General features: G+C 45.2%; 1 protein-coding gene across 1 annotated transcript in view; it reads right to left on the bottom strand.

Annotated features, from left to right (window-relative positions):
• LOC134593516 (acetylserotonin O-methyltransferase-like) overlaps positions 1–19,006 on the bottom strand; it is a 70,518-nt gene that overhangs the window by 29,666 nt on the left and 21,846 nt on the right. The window contains exon 3 of the mRNA XM_063444590.1: positions 5,077–5,217. Within this exon, the coding sequence (XP_063300660.1) occupies positions 5,077–5,217 (141 nt within the window). The remainder of the gene's footprint in view (positions 1–5,076; positions 5,218–19,006) is intronic.

The raw sequence follows: 19,006 nt of genomic DNA, 5'->3' as shown, positions 1-19,006 counted from the left end.
AATTGAATTCGGAAGTCCTGAGAGGTTCCGGCTTTATGACATTTGGGAAAATATGAACACCTACTGGATCTCTCAGAAGCAACTGACCTGGAACCTGATTTGACCCACCAGGCCACCATGGAGTGGGAGCTTGAACTGGATTACAGGCAATTGTTTGACTCTGCACAGCAGCAGGTGCCAGAGACTGGGGATTTAATATACCTTACATCGGAGTATGTTGGTCAGGTAAATGTGGAAGGAATCGTATTCGCCAAACCTGAATAACAGGGTTACTGGGCAGCAAGCTCAGATCCCCAACCTCATGGCATGGAAACCCAGGGAGCAGAGGTAGAGGTTGTCTGCCTCCCCCCTCAGCAGCAGATTGAGTTACTGGGAATAGAGGTAGTTGGTCTCCCTCCCCAGCGACAAAGTACAACCTCAGCAGAAGAGATGGCATCGGGACAGAGGACCAATGGCCTCTGCCCTCAAATTGCAGCGACAAAGCTTGAGAGCAGGGAGGATAGTCTTCTGGTGGTGCTGGAGTCTGAGAAGTATATAGCAGAGCTCTCTGTACCCCAACTGAGTTCCGCCGCCAAGGACCACTTCCTAGCTGGAACAGGGGAAGACCTCAGTGCTTCTGCCCCAGTCGCCATGGCTTGACTGGGGTCCTCCTGGAGCCTTTTCTTCTTGGAACCGGGTAGGGCACTAGCTCTATTCCCTCCCAGTGACTGGTCGACACACAGTCTTTTCCCGCCGAATTCTCCACGATCTGGAGGTGCTGAGCAGCGATTATTGCCCTTCCCCTCCCAGTAACGAGAAGACACATAGTTCTGGGAGTACAACTGATTTTAATGGGCCAAACTCGTCCTTTTATACACAGACCCCAGCACAAGCCACTCCCAGGAATCTCTGGGCCTGGAAGATAACTGCATTAACGACCAGTAAGCTAATTATCTCCCAGGAACAGAGAGCCAAACACAAAAATGTAAAAACATAAAATTACCCCAAAACATAATAAAAACATAACATAACCCCACAAATAATACATCTTTAAATAGCCCTGATCTGAGTGCCCACGTTCTCCATATAGCGCTCAGAACCGCGCAGTGTAGGGAAAACATCACTGTGTTAAAGTCCTGACCAGCCGCACATGTCCTATGCCCAAAATAGTTCCCGTGCATTTGGTGCTTTTGCTGGTTAACTTTCGGGAGCTCCTCCGGCCTCAAAATGGGTTGCTCCTCCTGTCTCTCAGGTAGCGTTTGTTACCCCTAGTCTCAGGCACCTTCCCTCCAAAAAGCGCTCTCCTGGCGGATTTCAAAGTGGTTCAAAACCACGAACAAGGTTGTCCAGGAACCACACGGTTGCCTCATGCCAAAAACAGTTCCAAAACATTCGTGGCTAAGTCCCACTGAGGTGATTGGGAACCCACGAAGTCCTCATGCCGAAATTTGTTCAATAGAGGTCGCAGCTACGTACTGCTGGGACTATTCGTGGGTTTGGTTCATGCGAACAGCTGCCAGAGAGCTAACGTTTGGTTCCATTCACAAGAAGGGAAAGTGCCAAACCAGGGGTACCCAGGGAAAGCTTGTAATGGCAGGGTAGCTCTCAATCAGTGTCTCAGACGTGGACCAAAGTTGGTGGGAGGGAGGCCAGCTTCCACACTCCTCCAGGAGTCCATGGAAAATGTACGTGCAAAGGAGCGTTTGTCACAAGGTATACCACTCAACCAGCAGAAAAGCTGGCATCGGGACAGAAGACCACTGGACTCTGCCCCCAACTTGCAGCAATGCAAGGGCTTAGAGCAGGGAGGCCAGCCTTCTGATGACGGTGGAGCTGGAGTACACCACTCCCCCAGCAGAAGAGCTGGCAGCAAGGCACAGCAGCGCTGGTCTCTGCGCACAAACACCTGAGAATGTTGGCCTGGGAGGTGTGGATGGGACCATGGCCTACACACCTAGGTCACATGGATGCTGGGCAATCGGCCCATATCCCCAACCTTGTGCCCCAGCTACCCTGCCTTCTTTTCAGCTGCTGAGAGGACTTCTCGGAGAAGGGACAGTGGCTATTTTTACCAAACGGTGGATATATGTTTTGGAATAGGCAGAGTTCAGCTGGGTGAGTGCTGCTCTTGCATGGGCAAGTTGTTTGGGTTACCGATTTGATTATGGCGTTGGTGGGCTGGATGTACTGACAAACTTTCAAGTCAACCCGTCTCGGGTCTCCTCCTGTATTGGTCTCCTTCTACAGGGAGAGAAATCTGATGGGAACTATCCCTAACTAAAACATAACATGAGATGTTAAAGCTTTTTTTCTGGTGATACTCTGTTATCTATTAAAATTTGTATTAAATATTTAGTAAATTACATTGCAAATAATAATGAACAATAGAAACATGCTGGATTATTTACTAAATTTAGGATTCAACTTGAAATAGATATATAGAAACATAGAATGTGATGGCAGATATGAACTGTTTGGCCCATTTAGTCTGCCCAATTTTCTAAATACTTTCATTAGTCCCTGGCCTTATCTTTATTCCCTCACTGTGTTTACCCCTACCACTTCAGCTGGAAGGCTATTCCATGTGTCCACTTCCCTTCTCTGTAAATTAATACTTTCTGAAAATATTTTTAAACCTTTGCCCCTCTAATTTAAGACTATGTCCTCTTGTTGTTAGTTCTCCTTCTTTTAAATAGTCTCCTCCTTTACTGTGTTGATTCCCTTTATGTATTTAAATGTTTCTATCCTACCCCCCCCCCCCCCCCCCCCCCGTCTCATCTTTCCTCCATGCTATACATGTTAAGATCTTTTAAAGGAACACTATAGGGCCAGGAACACAAACATGTATTCCTGACCCTACAAACCAGTTTCCTGGCACTGCAGGTCCCCTCTCCCTCCCACCCCCCATCCCATGCTGATGAAGGTTAAAACCCCTTCAGTGACTTATCTGTATCCAGTGCCGATGTCCCTCGGCACTGGGTCAGGTCAGCCCACGCTCCTCCCCCACCGACGTCATCCGGCTGGGGAGATCTATTGAGCATGCAAGGCTGCTGGTGGGGGAGACCTAATGCCGCGCACACGCAGTAGACCTTCCCATAGGAAAGCATTGAAAAATGCTTTCAATGCTTTCCTATGTGGATTTCAGCAACACTGTAAACACGGAAGTGCCCTCTAGTGGCTGTCCAATAGATAGTCACTAGAGGAGGAGTTAACCCTGCAAGGTAAATATCACAGTTTCTGAAAACTGCAATAATTACACTTGCAGGGTTAAGGGTAGTGGGAGTTGGCACCCAGACCACTCCAATAGGCAGAAGTGGTCTGGGTGCCTGGAGTGTCCCTTCAACCGATCATTTAGGTGGCTTGCCCCCTTCCCTTAGCTCCCTTAAAAGTTAATAAAACTCACCTTAATTCCTGCACCGCACGGGTCCGCCGGCACTAACTCCACCCTCTTGGTGACATCATAATTGCAGATTTTTAACCAATCCAATGCTTTCCCTATGGGAAACCATTGGATTGGCTAAAATTGGCAAGGGGGCTGGGCGGGGCCAAACAGCTTCCCTCCCGCCCGCCCTATTAGTATATTTAGTCACAGCTAGCCGGGGGTATGTCCTTGCGGATTGAGTTTGAGGGGTTACGTTTAAGGATATGGAATTAGATGAACACGTTTTTAAGGTCTCAACCTCCCCTGCTTCAAACGGTTAACATTAGGTTACCTGAGGTGTCGTGCCCATCGAGCGTGGATAAGGTCGGATGATGGTGGGCATTGAAAAGATATGATTTTTATGACGAGGGGGGAGGTTAGAGGAAGTGGTGATTAGGAACCGCTGTATGTTTATTGGCAAGGACGGTTGGGTCACTGTATAACACTATGTGTGGAGTCATATATGTATATGTTAATCTATGCCTATTTAGGTCTAACGTTTTTGGTTACAGAAAAATAAGAGATTTAATAAATAAAGTTATGGATGTGTTATGCAGTAATTTAGCTTGTGATAATAAATGCTGTGGCCTGTTTCATCCATACTAAGTTGTCTGTCGTTATTGGGGGGGTTGAATGGGGTTAGTTTATGTACTAGGCTGCATCACGATTCCCCACTACGTACATACAGTCAGGTTCATAAATATTGGGACATCGACACAATTCTAATCTTTTTGGCTCTATACACCACCACAATAGATTTGAAATGAAATGAACAAGATGTGCTTTAATTGTAGACTTTCAGCTTTAATTTGAGGGTATTTACATCCAAATCAGGTGAACGGTGTAGGAATTACAACAGTTTGTATATGTGCCTCCCACTTTTCAAGGGACCAAAAGTAATGGGACAATTGGCTGCTCAGCTGTTCCATGGCCAGGTGTGTGTTATTCCCTCATTATCCCATTTACAAGGAGCAGATAAAAGGTCCAGAGTTCATTCCAAGTGACATACCTTACCATCAAGACCTTCTGCAATATCAGTAATAAAAATATTAAAGAGAATGGGTCCAGGTACAGATCCCCGAGTAACTAAACTTTGCTTTGAATATACTCCATTGACTACAACCCTCTGTTGCAGCCACTGCCTAACCCATTCAACAATATTGTAATTTAAACTTATAGATTGTAATTTATTGATGAGCCTTCTATGTGCAACAGTGTAAAAAGCCTTACTGAAATCTAGGTAAGCAATGTCTACTACACTTTGTTACACTCACTGGCTGTCAGACAGTTAGTTTTATTTCCTGGTAGTTTAGTGGAGCTAAGATCAAGAGGTAGGGAATTACCTGGAACACGTCTTGCAAAAACCTCTCAATAAACTGCACTGGAAAGTATGTGATTGCAAAGTCACATGATGGCTGGGATGGAGAAGAAGGGGAGGGGCTTGCAAGGCTGCAGGCAAAAGATCTGCAAGCTGTTTTTAAATATAACCCCAATAAAAATGCATGATTAAATGCATGCATGTTTTCATGGGGGCTATATATTCTTAGTAAAGATTTTTCAATGTTTTTGTATTAGGGCAATGGAGTGTCCTTTTAAATAATGGTTTTCCTTTACATGGTATTGTTTAGACTCTATTGCTCATACATTTACATATGCAGTAAAATATTAAATCATACCTTTCTGAAAAGAAATGCGATTGTCCCCTTTTGATATAAAATGTTCCTGTGTGACTTGTATTATCTCTGGTAGATCATAGAGAATGACGGACGAGGTTGGATACATAGAGTCACAAACTTTTGCCAAAGTCCCTGTGCATCCTAATGAAAAACGCAAACACTTGAATGTTCAGTTTATATTGATCTGTATGGATTAATAAAAAAACATTGATTTTAATCAGGTTTGCTTACGTGCTGTTCCTGTACTAATGTGCCCTGTTATGGCCTAGTTTACCAATTTGTTTATCCTTGGGATACTCACTTTAGCCTTACCACTCTAGGGATCAATACATCTGTCTTCTACTGGCCTGTTCTGACCTATTCTCTGGAAGGGAGAGTTAGGTTGTAATGGACAGCTGCCTATAAAGATCTTTTGTGTTGATGCCTGTGGACAGATAGGCTTGAAGTCCAGAGGGGATATATCTTCCCAGTTTAAGGTGCCCAAAACACCTTAGTTAAGTTCCAGATTCAGTGTCAGCCTGCCCCCTCTGGCCATCCTTCCCTCCCTATCATTGATATTCCTCCACTAGGCCTGTAATTTGAGCAGTGTAATTGGTACACGTCCCTTTAACAGGCACACATTTAATGCAGCTGTTAGTTTGGCCGATCTTAGGTGTGCATGAGGGAGATACCTCTTGTTTTAGGGGTTTTCCTTGTGTTTGGATGTTTCTCATGCAAATGCAGGGCACTTAAAAAAAAAAAACACTTTATTAATTAAGCTCCCTCACATAAAAGTATTAACTGAGTGCTCAAGGCGTTGCTATATGCTCCTTTTGAGCATACACATGCAATGGATTTACAGCTGTTATTGTGAAACTGTTGATTCTTCTTGCAATTTCCCTAGCCAGGAAAGTTTCTGAACTTTGAGCCAGATGAGGATTAACCATGAGGTTACCGTATATGTGCTTTGGGACCATTCATTTGCTTGGGCCTATTCACCATCCCTATGTGAAGAGTGAAGGGGGAGGAGGCAAACCTTTAACCTGCCTAAGACACAGGCAGATCTTAATCCTTATTTTCTTTCAGATGTCCCTTGTAAACTCCCTCTGATATTGACCAGGAGACTGTTGCTCTCTCCTTTTGTATCTTACCTGCAAATGCCAAGAAGAGTGTTTCATAATTTGTATGTTATTCATGCCCTCAAGGATTATATTCATGACATTAGTCCCTTTAGGAAGTGACCTCTCTTATTTGTTCATTTTTAAAGACATTTGGATTAAAGGACTTTAGCATCACTCACCAATTTGCCCAAGTACATGAGGTATGTGACAAACTGCCATTTGCCACTGGGCATTGGAGAGGACTGATTGCTAGCATCCTGCCCTGCGACTATGGCCCTGGGATGTATTGCCCTTTAAGAACTACATTTGGGCATAAGGGATTTTTATAATGCTGTTCCTGGCCCTTTAAATAATTTGGAAGAGTGTTACAACTTTTAAACTGGCACTTCGAATGCAGTCGAAGTGCCGAAGTCGTCGAAGTGCTGAAGTGGCCGCCATTCGACAAACGAACACGTGGCGGCGGCCATTTTAACTTATTCGAACGCGGCCTACGGTGTGTTCAGCCAAATCTATGGAACTGTTTCCGGCTACCCAATTGCACGAACACCGCTGACCCGTACCTACTTCGACACCGCGGCTGGAGACTTGAAGATTCGAACGTTCGTTCGAATGGGACTTAGTAATTTTCTCGGTGTAAAATAGACCGACCGCACAGCCCAAATCCATGGAACTGTTTTGGGCATGAAAATGTGCTTGCGGTCGGTCATAAAGGACTTCCAGCTAACTCTTTAACCCCTGGATGGAATTGGCTGAATTTTGGACATGTTTGTAAGTAAAGTATGCTGATTATTAATATAATATAATATATTTTATGAAGATTGAATGTATAGTTTTAAAGTTATAAAAATTTATAAAAAGTATGATTTTTCAGCTTGGAGATAATTGAGTAGATACAGTAAGAAACTCAATTATCTCCCAAGCAGAGAGGAGGGAATATGTGGGATGTAACCGTTGTCTGACTGGTTAATGTCTAATTGCCTGTGGGCGTCTCCCTTGTAGGGGAGCACTGCATAAAAGCAGAGTACCTGCCATTAAACATCAGAGTTCTTCTTCACTGTCAATCTAGAGTCTTGTCTCTTATTGGGGGAAGTGCTATATCACTACAAGCAGGGACGGACTGACAGCTTTCTGGGCCCCCGGGCAAAATTACATCCTGGGCCCTTCAAAGACCAAATATTAACTATTAAATAGGACACTATAGTCACCAGAACGACTACAGCTTAATATAGTTGTTCTGGTATCCACAGCCAATCCTTGCAGGCTCTTTTATGTAAACACTGCCTTTTCCGAGAAAAGGCAGGGTTTACATTGCTGCCTAGGAACACCTTTAGTGGGAGGCACTGATGTTCAATGTCTCCACGCTCTCCCTGTAGACTTGAACACTTCCTATAGAGTTTCATTGATTCAATGCAACTCTATGAGGAGATGCTGATTAGTGCAGCGTCGTGTTTTGCTGCGCATGCGCAATTGCCTCTCAATTCTTTCCTATAGGAAAGCATTGGATTGGCTGATATCATGCAATTTGGATGGAACCACAAATGCAGGAGTGTATTTTTGTGGAGGACTTGTGTGTGAACAAAGGGGAGTTTTTGGTGTATAAATGCCAGTGTGCATTAGTGTGGTAAGTCTGCATATGAATGCCATGATAGATTTATATGGATTGTCAACATGTTGTGGTGGAATCTCGGTAAAAATACATTTAGTAGGCCGAGATTACCACGTGGCATGTGTACGTGCATATGCTGACATATCGATCAGTTGGTTGCACGAGGCAAGATACGATCAGTAGTGTACGGAGCATGTGCAAGAATACAGGATGTAGTATTCCCCTCCTCCATTGTGCTGGACAGGCCATGCGGTCAAGCAGGAAGTTAATTCTTATTTGTATTGATTGGTCAAGAGAATGTGCGGGTGGAGCTTAATATGGGAGGAGTTATGTGCCTATATAAGGAGCCTGCACTATTGTCCGGGGCTCAGAACTTGCTGTATTTTGGTGACGTTAGTCCCTCTGAGTCCCGATCGGTGATCCAATAAAGAATCTCTTCCTTCCTGAAGAAACCTGTGTCCATCTCTCTGTGCTTCGCTTCCGTCAGTTTCTCCGGTATCATTTGGTGCATTGGCCGGGAAGCTCATCGTTCAACGGTAGCTGAGAGGCAGAGGCGTGAGACGGTCTATCTTTGCCCACGTTCTCTACGGCTGCACCCCTGAACTTCTGCGTGGACCTCCCTTCGTCTCGGCGCCACTGGTCTGTTGTCCAGGAGATCATCGGCCTCTACGTAAGAAGTGCTGGGGTGTCCCCGTCGATGAGTGTGAACTCAGGTTCAGGAACGAGGAGGTAAGACAACTGCTGTTTTAGACGGCAGACCCACTAGGGGTATACCGATTGTGCGGTAGGCCCATAAGGGGTTATTTGTGTATGGAATCTGCCCCCTCTGTCGGAGGGAAGGAGCGAAGGCGCACCGCTCAATCGAACGCTCTTTAGTCAGACCGTTTGATTTGGTTAGTCAGGCGGGGTCCTGTGTAAATAGCCCTAGCCGGACACCGGTGTCTTGTCTAGACTAGCATTCTAGGGTGTATATTACGTTCGCTAGGTCGGAGGGACCGGGAGACTAAGCGGCGCCTGTGTAAATTCGGTTCGCTAGCTCTCAACCTATCTTGGCTAAGTGGGAAGGCATGTAAATTTGGAACCCACTAGATTTTTTATAGTAATCGACTAAGAGGCGCCTGTGTAAATTCGGTCCTCTAGCTCGCTATATGTGGTGCTTGGGCAGTGTGGCTAACCAAAACGGGTGTACATAGTTTTAGGTAGTCCATTCAAGGTACTGGCCAATAGTTTAGTTGGGAATTGTAAATGTGTTAAAGATTGTTTAGTAAAGTGTATATCTTGTTAGATAGCGCGAGCTCAGCCATCTAGCGAGAGTGTTAATAGTGTGTTGCTGTATCATAGTGCACGGTACCATAACCCTGTATATTTACTGACACTGTATATAAGTACTAATCATTGTCGTCTATTGCATGTTTAACACCATAACCACTAATAATTGTATTGTGACCTTAAATTGTGCTTTGACCTATGCTAACCGTACTGTAACCGCTATTTGTAAAAGACGATGTTACTGGGGTGTGTTATAGACGGGTAATTCGTATATAGAGAATTATAGCGTGGGTGACTGTATAGTTTCGCCAAAGGGCATAATATTGATTATCTAGTGACTGGTGTAACAGCTGTGTGTGTACGGGAATTCCCTGAGTGTTTATTGTGTTATTGTGTACGTTTCACTTGGTAACCGTACCACGTGGTGCTGTTGCCAGAGGAAACGGGTGTGATTGTTGAATAGTACGCGTGCATAGTATTCGTTGTCAACGACGTTCCATTGATAAGTATGGGCGCGTCGCAGTCAACGATTCCGGATCCCTTAGGTTGTATGGTGAAGAATTTTAAAAAGGGATTCAAAACATGTGATTTTGGGGTTAAAATGTCTCCTGTACGTTTGGTCACTTTGTGCACTAGGGAGTGGCCTACTTTGGTTGCGGCATGGCCGCCACGTGGCAGTTTGGATCCAACTCTGGTACAGCGCTTACACGTGGCTGTATCGGGTAGGCCTGAACTTTACGGGCAGTTTCCTTATCTTGATTGTTGGAGACAGGCCGTAAATGACTCGCCAAAATGGATTCAGACATGCCACGAGGAGCAATGTCGCCTCATGGTGGCTAGGACTTGTTTGTCCACTAGGACTGGTGTTAGGCCCATTTTGGACACGCCCCCTGAGTCTGAGATCCCTTTGCCGCCCCCTTACTTTCCTTTAAGAGGAAGTGACGCAAATGCAGGAAGTCCTGCACCCCTTCCCTCATTGCCCTCATCCACTTCCGCTTCCTCCTCCAGTACAGAATCCACCCCCTCTCGTACTAAATCTCCCCTTCCGGAACCAGAACCAACCCCCATTAGATCTGAATATCCTGATTTGGCGCCACTTCAGACTTCCGGTCAAGCTTCTTCTAGCTCGGCTCGAAGTGTTTTATTTACTACTTTTTCCCAAAACCAAGCTCCCACATCCTCATGCTTTATTACCCCCCGACCGGAACCTCTAACTGACGCCCCTCCACGTAGCCCCATACTAACCCGACAACTGACCGGTACCCAACAATTAAAACATTATCAGATGCCTCTTCGTCTGAATCCCGGGTCAGCCTATATCGATGCCGCAGGTCAAATGGCACATGCTGACCCAGTCTTCGTATATGTCCCGTTCACGACTACCGATCTCTTGAATTGGAAGACCCACAATTCCTCGTATACTGAGAAACCACAAGCTATGACCGATCTGTTCACCTCGATAGTTCAGACACATAACCCGACATGGGCTGATTGCCAGCAGTTATTAATGACTTTGTTTAACAATGAGGAAAGGACAAGGATTAACCAAGCGGCCATTAAAGCGCTAGAGGATAAAGCCCGTGCTTTGAATCAAGCCAATCCATCAGCATGGGCCGCAACACATTATCCTAACACCGATCCCGACTGGAATGTTAATGGCGCAGATATGGTCCAACTTAAAGCCTATAGAGACGCTATAATTGCTGGCATGAAAGCTGGAGGAAAGAAAGCCATTAATATGTCGAAGACAGTTGAGGTGATTCAGAAAAGTGATGAAGCGCCCAGTGTCTTTTATGACCGATTATTGGAGGCATACCGCTTGTATACCCCCTTTAATCCGGAAGACGCAGATAATTCCCGAATGGTGAACTCCGCCTTTGTCAGCCAAGCTTACGGAGATATTAAGCGCAAGCTACAGAAGTTAGAAGGGTTTGCAGGTATGTCTATCACCCAACTAATTGAGGTAGCGAATAAAGTATACATGAACAGGGAAACAGAAAGTAAGAAAGAGGAAGAGCGCAAGATGCGTAGAAAGGCAGATATGCTAGCGGTAGCAATCGCAGGCGTAGATAGACGGGGCCCAGATAGAGGCGATAGTAGATGGAATAGGGAGCCTTTGAGTAGGAATCAGTGCGCGTATTGCAAGGAAGAAGGGCATTGGAGGAACGAGTGTCCACAAAGAGAGCAGTACGAGAGAGACCAACCCAGGGCAGGTTATGGAAACTTTAGAGGCAGAGCGAGAGGTAGAGGAGGCCCCGGAGGGAGTAATGGTAATAGAGGGAGCAATGGAAACAGAGGAAGTGTTAGGGAAGATAGGTATTTCCCAGCAGCGCAAAGGTCCCGCGATAGAGAAGGCAGGGACTTTGTAGGATTGGCTGACACGGTCATGGAGGACTATTGATACCGACCGGGCTCCATCCCCCTTGGTCGAGCGGAGCCTATGGTCGATGTATCAATAGGGGGAAAAAGGAGTGCGTTCATGATCGACACTGGTGCTGAACATTCAGTGGTGACTAATCTAGTTGCTCCTCCATCTGGAAGGACTATTACTGTAATAGGAGCAACTGGAAGAAGTGCTGAAAAACCGGTTCTTAAAAGTCGACTCTGTACATTGGGAGGCCACGTAGTAAAACATAAATTCCTTTATATGCCTGAATGTCCAGTCCAATTGCTGGGACGTGATATGCTATCTAAATTACAAGCGCAGATTACGTTCCTACCAAATGGAACAACATCCTTAAAGTTTAATGGACCTTCAGGTATTATGACATTATCCGTACCAAAGGAAGAAGAGTGGCGACTTTATACAGCGTTGACTAGCCAAAACCCTAGGAGTGATGAGTCCTTATTCAACATACCAGGAGTTTGGGCAGAGAACAACCCACCAGGACTGGCCCGCAATATTCCACCTATTAAAATCGAACTAAAACTTGGGGTTTATCCAGTGAGCCTAAGACAATATCACATCCCGCAGAAGGCTAAGAAGAACATCCAATCTTATCTGGATAAGTTCATACGGTATGGTATCCTAAAATTCTGTACTTCCCCCTGGAACACCCCATTGCTGCCTGTTCAAAAGCCCGGTACAGATGAGTATCGACCTGTGCAGGACTTGAGAGCAGTCAATGATGCGGTTGTTAGTATACATCCAGTTGTACCCAATCCATATAACCTGCTTGCTTTAATTCCGGGCGGGGCTACTTACTTTACAGTCTTAGACCTCAAAGATGCCTTCTTTTGCCTCCGAATTGCCGCAGAAAGTCAATGTATTTTCGCTTTCCAATGGGAGAACGCTGTAACGGGCTCAAAACGCCAAATGACCTGGACAAGACTACCCCAAGGGTTTAAAAATTCACCTACCCTATTTGGTTCAGCTCTAAGTCAAGATCTACTGGATTTCGAGTCCATCCCAGGAGAGTGTGTATTGTTACAGTATGTAGATGACTTGTTGATAGCAGCAAGCAGCAGTTACAAAAGAAATATGTCAGCAAGCAACGCACAATCTATTACACATTCTCTGGAAGGCAGGATACAAGGTGTCTAGAAAGAAGGCTCAGTTGTGTTTGCCAACTGTCAAATATCTGGGATTCCATATCTCTGAAGGTCAAAGAATTATGGGGCCAGAGAGAAAAGAAGCTGTGTGCCAAATACCGATACCCAAGAATAGAAGACAAGTGCGAGAATTCTTGGGGGCAGCAGGCTTCTGTAGGATATGGATTCCCAGCTACGCGATACTGGCAAAACCTCTGTATGCAGCTATCAAAGGTACAGAGCACGACCCCTTCTTATGGACTCAAGAACAGCAAACGGCATTTGAAGATGTGAAGAAGGCTTTGATGAGTGCCCCAGCATTAGGTCTACCTGATCACACACGACCATTCTACCTGTATGTACATGAGCAAAGAAGAATGGCTGTGGGAGTATTGACACAGTACTTGGGATCATGGCAAAGACCGGTTGCCTACATGTCTAAGCAACTGGATGCAGTGGCCAGCGGACTTCCACCTTGTCTAAGAGCCGTAGCTGCAGCCGCCCTGCTAGTAGCTGAAGCCGATAAACTCACTCTGGGTCAAGAACTTTATGTACGAGTCCCACATGCAGTACAGACGTTGTTGGATTACAAAGGAAATCATTGGTTTAGTAACAGCCGTATGACCAAGTATCAAGCAATGTTGTGTGAAAACCCAAGAGTGCATTTAGAGACTGTAAACACCTTAAATCCAGCTACCCTTTTGCCACAACCTACTGAAAGTCAACATGATTGTTTGGAAGTAATGGATGAAGTATTTTCAAGTAGACCAGATCTTCGTGATTTTCCCATCCAGAACCCCGATGTTCAATATTACACCGACGGCAGTAGTTATGTGAAAGAAGGGATCCGCTATGCAGGATATGCAGTAACAACAATAGACAAGGTGATAGAAGCTCGGCCACTGGCGAAAGGAACATCAGCACAAAAGGCAGAATTGATAGCACTGACACGGGCGTTACAATTGGCTGAAGGTTTAAGAGTGAACATCTACACGGACTCCAAATATGCGTTTTTAACCACTCATGCCCACGGAGCTTTGTATAAAGAAAGAGGACTATTGAATTCAGAAGGCAAAGCAATCAAGTACGCAGCTGAAATCCTACAACTATTGGAAGCAGTGTGGGAGCCGAAAGAAGTCGGTATCATACATTGTCGAGCGCATCTGAGAGGAGATGGTGATGTAACCAAAGGAAATCGGATGGCAGATAGTGCATCTAAGCATGCCGCTGAATCGGGAAGACAGGAATATGTGGGGCATATAGCTGCCCTTATACCAACTCCACTGTCTCAATGGACTCCAGTTTATACAGCTCAAGAAGAGGAGTGGTTAAAGACTGAACCTGGAAAGTATTTGGAGAACAAATGGTATCAGTTAGAAGATGGAAGAATAGTCATTCCAGCATCACTAGCGGTAGAAATTGTCCAAAACTATCACAACGGGACACATTCTGGGAGAGACAGCACAGAAGAATCTCTCAGAAAACATTTCTACATACCAAGATTGTCCAACTTGACTCAGGCCATTGTACGAAGATGTGTAACGTGTGCTAAAAATAATGCAAGGCAAGGACCAGTAAAGCCACCAGGAGTCCAGTTTATGGGGGGGCTCCCCATGTCCGATTTACAAATTGACTATACAGTGATGCCTAAATCGGGTGGACATCGTTACCTGTTGGTAATTGTGTGCACCTATTCAGGCTGGGTAGAAGCATGTCCTACTCGTACAGAGAAAGCAGGAGAAGTTGTGAGATTCCTGCTACGAGAAATAATACCCCGATATGGACTACCCTGCTCTATAGGATCGGACAATGGTCCAGCTTTTGTTCATCAGTGCCTACAACAACTGACTCATATGCTTGGTATAAAGTGGAGGCTTCATACGGCATATAGACCCCAGAGTTCTGGTAAGGTAGAGAGAATGAATAGAACTATTAAGAATCAGTTGGCTAAAATGTGTCAGGAAACCCAACTTAAGTGGAACGTTCTCTAACCCATAGCTCTATTGCGAATCCGCAGTACCCCTACCAGAAGGATGGGCCTCTCTCCTTTTGAAATCATGTATGGGCGACCACCTCCCGTACTTGGTAACTTAAGGGGGGACTTGAGTCAGTTGGGAGAAGGAATTACCCGGCAGCAGGTTGTAGAGTTGGGTAAGACTATGGAGGAGGTACAGAAATGGGTACAAGATAGATTACCTGTGAATATTTATCCCCCAGTTCATAGTTACCATCCAGGAGACCAAGTGTGGATTAAAGAGTGGAATAATGTACCGTTAGGGCCCAAGTGGAGAGGTCCTTATGTTGTTCTTTTGTCTACCCCTACAGCGATAAAAGTAGCCGAAGTGACTCCGTGGATACATCACTCCAGGGTTAAACCAGCAGCAGTCGATTCTTGGCCAGTTACAGCAGATCCAGAGAATCCCTGCAAGATCCGGTTAAAACGCACGACTCAGTCGGAGTGACGAGGAACTTTGTGGATTACAACATTTTATTGTTTCAGAGATTTGGTGCGTGAGTGAGAGGGCCATAATAAAGCCTGTCCGCCCACCGACGTATAGTATATAAGCCAGGGAAAGTCTCGAAGGGACTCCTGTGAAGACGAGCAGAACTCCATTCCCTGCAGCCCTTACATCCTGGAAGCTGAGGTGCCTTCGCACGGACGAAGACTGAGGATGACGACGAAAGATGTGTTCTTGATAATGTTTATTTATGTGTATTTTTATATTCAGGAAGGTAGAGGTACCGACACTCCTAGCTGTGAGGTATGCATTAAGACTACAAGAACAGGTAACCATATTTCCCAAACCCTAATTTGGCATTCACAATACGAGTGTAAAGGAGATGTATCAAGATGTAGATACCTAAATATAGAATATAGTGTGTGCCATTTAGGAGTAGGAGAACCTAAGTGCTTCAGTCCGGAGTATCAACCTCGTACAATTTGGTTGACTCTCAGGAATGGAGATCCTCAGGGGACCCTAATTAACAAGACAGTATTAGAATCCGTACATTCTTCGGGTGTTCTGCTATTTGATGCGTGTAAGGCGATATCAAGTGGTAGAAAGCCGTGGAATGTATGTGGGGATCTTAGATGGGAGAGGACGTATGGGTCTAATGATAAATATATTTGTCCCAGTAGTAAAAATAAATATGTGAGTCCTAGATGCCCAAATAGAGATTATAACTTTTGCCCATATTGGTCTTGTGTGGGGTGGGCAACTTGGGGACAGACAGTAGACAAGGACATGATAGTGACTAAGTTGCCTACCAACCCGTATTGTAAGTCTATGGAATGCAATCCAGTCCATATACTTATAAATAACCCCGACAAGTTCTTAGACAAGTATGGTAATTTATTTGGGTTTCAAATATATGGGACGGGTTTAGATCCTGGGACAGTATTGTTTATAGGGATAGAGACTGATACGGTATCCTCCCAAACTCATCAAGTATACCATTCCTTTTATGAAGAGATGAGTATAGATAATAAGGTCCCCCATAATGCTAAAAACCTGTTCATTGATTTAGCCGAAAGTATTGCCGGTAGTCTTAATGTTACCAACTGCTATGTGTGTGGAGGTACTAACATGGGAGACCAATGGCCTTGGGAAGCAAAGGAGGTAATGTCCGGTTCTGAGGCAGTTGACCAATTAATATCTACACAAGCCGATTATCATATGAGTGTTAGAGGTAAATCTGAGTGGAGATTAAAGACCTCCATCATAGGTTATGTTTGCATAGCAAGGAAAGGAATGATGTATAATACTTCTGTAGGAGAATTAACTTGTCTAGGGCAAAAAGCTTATGATGATGATACAAAGAATACAACTTGGTGGTCGGCTTCAAATGTCTCAGAACCATCTAACCCGTTTGCTAGATACGCCAATTTAAAGGATGTATGGTTTGACCTATCTATCACATCTACCTGGAGAGCCCTAGCAAATTTGTACTGGATCTGTGGTAAGAAAGCCTATTCGGAGTTGCCACAGGACTGGGAAGGGGCATGTGTGTTGGGTATGCTCAAACCATCCTTCTTCTTGTTACCTATTGAAACAGGTGAGACTTTAGGTGTTAAAGTATATGATGTGAATCATAGGAAGAAAAGGGGACCCATAGAGATAGGCGCCTGGGAAGATAATGAATTGCCTCCCCAGCGTATTATAGATTATTATGGGCCAGCCACGTGGGCAGAAGATGGTACCTTTGGTTATAGAACCCCTATTTATATGCTCAACCGTATTATAAGATTACAGGCGGTGGTTGAGATTATTACTAACGAGACATCACAAGCGCTCAATCTTCTAGCGAAGCATAATACCAGGATGAGGACAGCAGTCTACCAAAATAGATTAGCCTTGGATTACCTTTTGGCAGTAGAGGGAGGTGTATGTGGGAAGTTTAACCTGAGCAATTGCTGTCTTCAAATAGATGACGAAGGGCAAGCAATAGCTGAGCTTACTAGCCATATGGTTAAACTAGTGCATGTGCCTACTCAGGTATGGAAAGGGTATAATTCAAGTAGTTGGTTTGGTAGCTGGTATGAGTGGTTTGGAGGGCTTAAGGCAGTGGTAGGTGGAGTCCTACTGATTTTAATGTTGTGTCTACTCCTGCCGTGTCTTATACCCTTAGTAGTTAGGTCTGTGCAAAGCCTGATAGAAAATATAGCAGAGAGGAAGGCTGCTGCACAGATAATGGCAATTTATAAATATGAGGCTCTAGATCAGGGAGAACCAATGCAGGAAGATGAGTGTTGAAGATTCACATCATAAGATAAGTCTGGTCTGGTTCAAGGTAACTTGCGGTGTATGCAAACTAAGGTTAAGTGATGCCTCAAGTAATTGTGAAATATCAAGAGGCATCAAAGGGGGGAATGTGGTGGAATCTCGGTAAAAATAAATTTAGTAGGCCGAGATTACCACGTGGCATGTGTACGTGCATATGCTGACGTATCGATCAGTTGGTTGCACGAGGCAAGATACGATCAGTAGTGTACGGAGCATGTGCAAGAATACAGGATGTAGTATTCCCCTCCTCCATTGTGCTGGACAGGCCATGCGGTCAAGCAGGAAGTTAATTCTTATTTGTATTGATTGGTCAAGAGAATGTGCGGGTGGAGCTTAATATGGGAGGAGTTATGTGCCTATATAAGGAGCCTGCACTATTTTCCGGGGCTCAGAACTTGCTGTATTTTGGTGACGTTAGTCCCTCTGAGTCCCGATCGGTGATCCAATAAAGAATCTCTTCCTTCCTGAAGAAACCTGTGTCCATCTCTCTGTGCTTCGCTTCCGTCAGTTTCTCCGGTATCAATGTGAGCGCAGTATGTTTGAGCAGTGTGTATGTGAATGCTGGAGTGTATTTGTATGTGTGCAGAGTGTAAGCGTGTGTGTGTGAATGAGGGGTGTATCTAAAATCTGTCAGAGTATGCGGTTGTATTTGAAACTTGTATCAGTGTGTATGTGAATGAGGAGTGCATCTGAAATCAGTGTCAGCATGTGTGTAATGAGGTATATTTATATGCTCCAAGTGTTTTTGTTGTCTTTTGACTCTCCATCTTTTTCTGAGTTTGTCTCGCTCGATCTTCACCAATCTGTATGTGTGTCTTCCCACTGACTCCCTCTTTTATATGTCACTCCTTGCCTCCCCTTTTGTTACTCTCTAACAACAGTTGTCACCCATCTGATCATCGAGTAGCCGTTTTCAGTTCCAGGCAATCGACCTCCAAACATCGCTGAAGAGACAAAGGATCCAAGATGGCCGACCGCCGCATGGTCGGTAGTCGAACGACGGCCACCTAGGAGAGCCTTTAATTACCGATTGCAACACTGTTGCAATCAGTTAACAAGCGCCACACGTCCCTTAATGTGTGGTCTTTCAGGGGGGCCCGTATTAGTTTCACGAACAGCCCGGATAGTCGCTGTTCGTGAAACGAAGTACACGAATGCTAGTGGCTTACGGCTGCTAGCATACGAATTACAATGGCAACATAATATACAGCCAAGTACATACACAACACAACAGAAAATACAGACAACCTTTTGACATATAAAGTCCAGTGTTCTAGAAGTGGCTAGGTTTGCCACACCGTCCTTCCTCCCCAGCGGCAGTGTGAAATCAGGGGGCCGAAGGTGTTGTCCTTCCCCCCCCGAGAAGCAGTGTGTCCTACAGGGAGCAGAGACAGTTGGTCTCTCTCTCCAGCAGCAGGACAATGTTATGGGAGTGGAGACAGGCGGTCTCCCTCTCCAGCGGCAGCCTGTGTTTCAGGGAGAGGAGCACAGCACCTTCTCTCCCCAGCGGCAGCTTACCCCAACAAGGGAGACACCAATCTCCCAGACGGCGCAGATGGGACCGTGTCTCTGTGCCTGACCTACAGGGATGCTGGACAGCCTGTCCAGATCCCCAACTACCCTCACAGGGACAACAGGAG

Source organism: Pelobates fuscus, chromosome 1, assembly GCF_036172605.1.
Source record: "Pelobates fuscus isolate aPelFus1 chromosome 1, aPelFus1.pri, whole genome shotgun sequence".
NCBI classification, from domain to species: domain Eukaryota; kingdom Metazoa; phylum Chordata; class Amphibia; order Anura; family Pelobatidae; genus Pelobates; species Pelobates fuscus.
This window is presented reverse-complemented; position numbering and strand designations above follow the sequence as displayed.